At 36.1% G+C, this 6,361-nt stretch overlaps 1 protein-coding gene across 2 annotated transcripts; it reads right to left on the bottom strand.

The window, feature by feature from the left end:
- Positions 1 to 467: 467 nt before the first annotated feature.
- Positions 468 to 1,667, bottom strand: LOC108965490 (leucine-rich repeat-containing protein C10orf11 homolog). 2 transcript variants are annotated; one of them, XM_018927946.1, is made up of 5 exons: positions 1,437 to 1,667; positions 1,123 to 1,359; positions 902 to 1,050; positions 657 to 844; positions 468 to 593 (listed from the first exon to the last, which is right to left on the bottom strand). In XM_018927946.1, the coding sequence occupies exons 1-5, from the start codon at positions 1,476 to 1,478 to the stop codon at positions 508 to 510; spliced, it is 702 nt and encodes a 233-aa protein (XP_018783491.1). In that variant the 5' UTR covers positions 1,479 to 1,667; the 3' UTR covers positions 468 to 507. The 2 variants fall into 2 exon arrangements, with proteins under 2 accessions (XP_018783491.1, XP_018783492.1); XM_018927947.1 differs by having other exon boundaries at positions 911 to 1,050.
- Positions 1,668 to 6,361: the final 4,694 nt, after the last annotated feature.

Raw genomic sequence — 6,361 nt, 5'->3', positions numbered from 1 at the left:
CGACATTTAGATGGTTTTACCAGGGGGTGCTGTTTACTTTGGAACGCACCTTGTATTAGTTTCTAGCGAGTTTCTACGCGTTGTCTCGGAGGCTACACAAAATTAACTTTTTGTATTTTCAATGTGTAGAACCGGGTATAGAGCATATAATACAGTTTTAAAATGGGTCTTCTAAGGCATAGCTGTATCGTCGCGCAAAAAATTGAAAGTGCGTCTCTGTCTTCGAAGGGTACATATCACCGAGATCTTACATTGAGAAACTTAGTAAAGCCGGCTCTACAAAGACTTACAAAAAATTGTACAGCTACATGCACCAAGCTGTTGAATGGTGTTTGCTTGTAACTTACTCGGTACCCAATGAGAAAAACGATCATCGCAAATTAGAAACATGCCCCCCTACATTTCTACCAAAGAAGTTTGTAAGCTTTCTTTAGATTCTTAAAAAAAAAAATATAAAATTTAGCACAAATTTGTTTCGTTTTTTTTATTGTATATTCTGATCGGTCCTTACAAATCTTTACTTGTAATTCTGTATATATCCTCTGATTCGCCGTTTTGTATTAAACTACGAATTTTCGATGGAAGCAATTTACCTAGAAAATAGTTCACAAATCAGTATGAGGAAATACGGAAAATGTATATCAAAATTTCTCTACCGAACGTAAAACCTTCGGTAACAGATTGGCTGCTCTCTCTTGAGAAATCACTCTTTGCTATAGGCCAAAACTTTCTATTGGGTGTCCTTTGATGTCGTGATGTGTTCGGCGAACGTGACATCGCTTTTCTCTGCAGATCATGATGATCTAGGAATTTTAGTTTCCCAAAAGCGCTTGAAATCTGCGACCTGGTAAATATAGTACAAATATGTATATTTCATTGTAACTGGTTAACTACTTTTTACCTGTAATACTCATATTCATAATCCACGTATTCACAAAATGGCTGCAGCTCCAACTCATCGGGGCATATAGGGTTTCCGTGTAGACTGAGATACTCCAAATTTGGAAAAATGCTCGCCAAAAGTTGAATAGTCTTCTGCAGATCCATCAGCTTAAAAGCAAGAGACAACATATAAAGGTAATTAATGATTCTTTTCATACGAATATCATATTTGCATTTCACCTCATTGCGGTTCAACATGAGCACCTTTACTTTCGGCAGCGCCCATTGCATCTGTTCGAAGTGTGCTTCGTGCAGTCGATTGTTGTCCAGAATGAGATATTTCAAATTGTTAAACTCATACAAGTGCGTGAGGTTCATCAGCCGATTGTGACTGCAGTCCAGATATTCCGTGCGTTCACCAAACTCCTCTATAAGCACCGTTGGTAGTGAAACGTATTGGCAATGGGCTAAGATAAGCTGTAAATAAATAAACCGTAATACAATGCTTTGCTTTGTTATCTACATATGATTGCGCTCTTGCATCGGCCGCTCACCTCTTTGCTCTGCATATCGTAGCGCATGGCCGGATGATCCATATCACAAACACACACCTGCGCACTATAATGTCTTTCTAACTTTCGAGAGTTATTGGTATTACTTTTCTAATTTAACAAATAACTGTAATGACTCCAATAATTAAAACCATGCGCCTGCTGCTTTTGTTATAGCAATGATTTATAGGCGTTCACTCTCAGTTCTTTATTACTGTCTGAGCATTGCCAAAGTACTGAAGGTGTAAGCTGAAGCAACAGTATCTTTTAGCGGCTAGAATTTAGCCGCTGAGTTATAGCGATCATCGGAAAGAGATAATACAGATGTTATGAATTTGAGATGTAGATGGCCGCATAAGCGTTTTCCGTTGGAGCTGTGCATTTATCTCGATACATTTTTGCTTTATGCCCCGAAATAATTTGTAATGTACATATACTATTGTGGGCAAAAAGTAGTAAGACTTTTTAATTAAAATCTATTCGTCGAAATATTTTTTTTAAATGTCAGTGATATCTAAGCCAAATGTTATATCATAAAAATCATTAGTGTTTAGCATGACAAGCGTGAAATACAGAAATCTATTCGGCGATTTTTACTATGAAAGAAATTATTCAACAAAAAAGGTCCAATAACACAACATTAGTGTGCGCAATCAAGTTTCTGGTGCCGAAATGTTCAGAATTTTGGAAATATTTTTGGCCTTGTTAATCGTGAGCAAGTGTTTCAAGAAAATAAAAGAATGGGTGCTTGAAAATCGACTTATTACTGGCATCGTTGGAATATCAGAAAGATCAGTGAACACCATTTTGGAAGATCATTTGAGCCTAAGAAAAGTGAAAGCACGATTGCTTGCAAAATAACTTAATTTTTTCGGAAAACAGCGTCGCGTTAATGGCTGTGAAACTATGTTTCCGACTACCAAGATTCCAAGAACACATTACCAATGGCGATGGGTCTTGGATGCATGCTTATGACCCGGAAACAGACGATCAAACGAGTCAAGGCTGGACCGAAGCCGATAAAACCACGTCGGAACAGGTCAAAATCAAGGTTTTGTTGGCAGCTTTCTTTGATGATCGAAATGTGGTGCCTTTCGAATTCCTTCTGACTGGCCAAAGTGTCAATAGTATTCTTTCTATTTGGGTGTTATGAGTCGTTTGCGGAAAGATATTCGAGGAATTATGGGCCGACAGCTCTTGGTGTTTGCACCACGATAATACATTTAAGGCTTTTCCGGAAATTGACTTTAGCAGTCTTATTATTTTGTTCCTCATAATTAGTAGTATGTATACCTATTGCTATATTCTCACGTATGCATTGCCTCGTTTTATTTTGGTTCAACTTTCTTAATTTATATATAATACTAGCTGACCCCACAGCCGTTGTCTTGCGTGAAATTATCTGTTTTGAACTGAAAAGAAAGTTGAATTTATCATTTCTTTTATTTTTTTCAATGTAACGCAGCTTGATAAACCACATTTTTTGGTTTCTGTTTCGGTGTACAGAAAAAATGGTTTTCAAACTCGTGAGCACGCCACGTATATCTGACCGTGTGGAAAGCATAGCACTTCCAAACTTGGCAAGCCAAGTTGTGTCCTGTTGATCGTCACCTCAAATGCAATTTTCATTGGTAGCGGAATACGTTTGAACCGAAATGGCTAATCATTGGAACTCAAAGGAATTCGTAGAGTCAAGCATTCTGTGAACTTGTATTCGATAGGTGCGTCACAGGCAGTCGGATTTCATTACACAGTTTCGGTGCATGAAGATTGCGAAACATAATAACAAAATATCCAACTTTGAGACGCAAATTATGCGGTGGCATACCAAGCCTCAACAAAAAATTTAGAAATAGCATTGGATAATTCACGGCGTCGTCTTTAAGACGATTAGTGGATTTGTTTAAGCGCAAGTCTCCTAGAATTAATTTTGTTGCTGGCGGTGCTTTCATTGGCTGTACTGTATTCTCTGAGTTGAAATATACTCATTTGCTGATCTCATCTCGTTCAAGACCAATAACCGTCATGTTGCTTCCTTTAGTGACGTATTTGGAAACGTATTTGATCGATTACTCCAAACTTCAATACTCAAGATTGATATGAGTTTTGAATGTGAACTAGTGGTGAATATAGTACGATCCGTGAGTTGTCACCTTCGACATTGATTCTTCTAAATTGTCGGCCGGTGAGCTTCGACGATGGAGTGGATGATGGATATTATTGTTAGCCATACAAACCGAAAAGGCAATGTAATATTTGAAAGGTTCATATTGGTTTTCACCACTTCGAATATTACTGGATCTTTCTCTGCATCAGGAATTTCCGCAGAAATGATTTCACCAATTTGATCTGGTGTAACCACCATCAAAAGAAGAATGTGTACGCGCGGAAAACCTCTCTTTTGCCACTCCACAGAGTACATCTAGCTTCCAACAGCACCATCAAACATCGTAACTGTTGTTTGAAAAGTTGTGCTATGACATCGCGACGATCGTGTTGTTGATTGACCACCATCCATAATTCCGCATGTATGTCCTCGCATCCTGGAAGTGCTTCTTGCCTTGCCTACCAAAAAAAAAAAAAAAACGCCGGCCGATATTAGGGCTTCGTAACAAATATCAATCTGCAATTGATCACTTTGCGTGAAACACACATACATACGTAAAGTTTTCAGTGAATAATTTTCAATAATTTCTCTTTTGAATAGCCGGTATAAAAAAGCAAGAGACCGAAATTGATTGATTCAAATAATTCACAAATAAAAATATTGAAAAACAAAACAAACAAAAATTAAAAAAAAAATGTGTATGGAAAAGAGTTACTTTTTGGAACCATCCTATTTTCCGACTTTTCCTCATGAAAGGTACATGGTATTTTTATTTTTAAACCTTCCCCCATCCACAACGAATAACCTCTGAAAATGTCATCAAGATTGGTGCAGCCGTTCTCTTAGCGTTACTAACAAACCAATATTCGTTCGTTTATATGGGAGAAATAAGAGGGCTGTTTTTAGAGGTATCCCGGAAATTCTTCGAAATTTTCTTGCCGTAAAAACCATCCAAACCAAAAAGAATTATTAAATTTATTCTGTATCTTGTACATTGTTTTCTATGTATAGAATATAGATGTAGCTATGTATATGCATATTGACAGCAACACGTAAGAAAGTAGAAGCCGCGGCCAAAAAAAAAATAAACAGTCTGGTAAAGGAGGTCTACGTGAACTAGACAAAGTCAACATCAGTTGTGTGAGGAGGTAAAGGATGGAAAAACTTCTTGAGGTTTATGCTTCAGCGAGAAGTCATTAAACAAAAAATAAATCCATCAATCTGCGAAACAATCTTTATTATCGCTTTCAAAATAGGCAGAATTGTGCTCACGCATTATTAAATTTCCATACTTTCGTTAGAATCCTCGACTGGGATGACCTGCAGTGTATTCAGCGAATCTTAGTTTATTCGACTTCGGCTAATTTAGGATTTGCTATATTGTTGGACAGTCATATTCATAATCTCACGTCTCATCACCATTAATAGTGGGCTTGAACAATATAGGGTTCTCAGCTCGTTTTTGCAAAATATTTATGTAGGTCTTTTGGTACGACGATATGTAGTTCAAATTTCATACGAACATAAGAAGCTTGTAGCAATCTGGGGTAAAAATATTTACCGATTGAGTTTACGCGCACATTTTTAATAGATCGGTCTGTGTCAAATATGTTGCAATAATTGATATATATTATGCATATGTATATTCATATCTTATAATTAATACAGACACGTACATAAACAAATGTGAATATTATTCATATTCTGATGTTGAAATTAGTAATACATTTTTTTTTGACATTTAGATCAAATGAAGGTCTCGTTTTTGTTTATTTCTAATACAGAGAGGGGATCTACAAGGTGTATCCCAAAAATGACTGAACTTCATGAAAAACAGATGAGAGACGTTAAAGTTATAGCCATGTCAATAGAAAAAAATGTATTACTTGTATAACTAGTTTATTTGGTTTCAAATTGGACCACTATGGTTTCTAAGATCAAAAAGGCGTTTTTTCACTTTGAAGTAAAGTCCTTTTTTTTATAGGTATTGTATGCATATTAGAAGCACATACTTCAAATAACGAAATGCTGTATTTTCTGCTGCGCGTTAGTTGGTATAAAATTGTCGCCGAGTGAATTTAAGATTACAGCAGTGCTATTATTGTATATGTTTCGAATTGTTGTTCCAGTAAATCATACTTCATCATACTTCAAACTGAGTGCTTTTAGATTAATTTAAGTATACATTAGTTACCATTATTTTGTAAAATACGAACTTTAATATTTGATTAGACTTATAAAAATTTGGCTGGGTTTGGCGGATAGACATTACTATGTTCTCTCAATATCTGTAATTAGTATTTAATCTCATTTGCCTGCTACTACTTTCTACATCTGAAAATTCGGTTATTTCAGCCATTCATGTTTTAGGAACGAAGATCTCTTACAACTGTGGCTAGAAACCCGAGACAGGGACGATCAATGTTTAACAATTTATCAGCATATTAAAGGAAATACTAAAGACGAAATAAGTTCATCCAACGAATAACAAAAAAAGAAAAAAGTTCATCGCTTATGTCGCAGTTTTGAAGAAAGATGGGCTCAACTAAAGAGAAACATGGAGTATTTTAATTAATTCCAATTGTTTGAACCAATTTTTTGTTTTCGAGGTTAATATACCTTTGCCATCTTCATCTTTCAGATGGAAAAATCTTCTCTTTAATAAAAAATCAAGCCGGTAAAAAAGAAGAGAAGCTCCGCAATTGTCGTTAATAACTGCCAGCATGGCTGTACCGCAACAAGAAAGGCATGATTTGGTTGTGAGGACTTAAATGACGATTAAATGCCAGAAGCTACTAATAAATGCTGACTTGTTGGAAAA

The sequence above is a fragment of the Bactrocera latifrons genome, unplaced genomic scaffold (assembly GCF_001853355.1).
Source record: "Bactrocera latifrons isolate USDA-ARS-PBARC rearing strain unplaced genomic scaffold, ASM185335v1 scaffold_140, whole genome shotgun sequence".
NCBI classification, from domain to species: domain Eukaryota; kingdom Metazoa; phylum Arthropoda; class Insecta; order Diptera; family Tephritidae; genus Bactrocera; species Bactrocera latifrons.
This window is presented reverse-complemented; position numbering and strand designations above follow the sequence as displayed.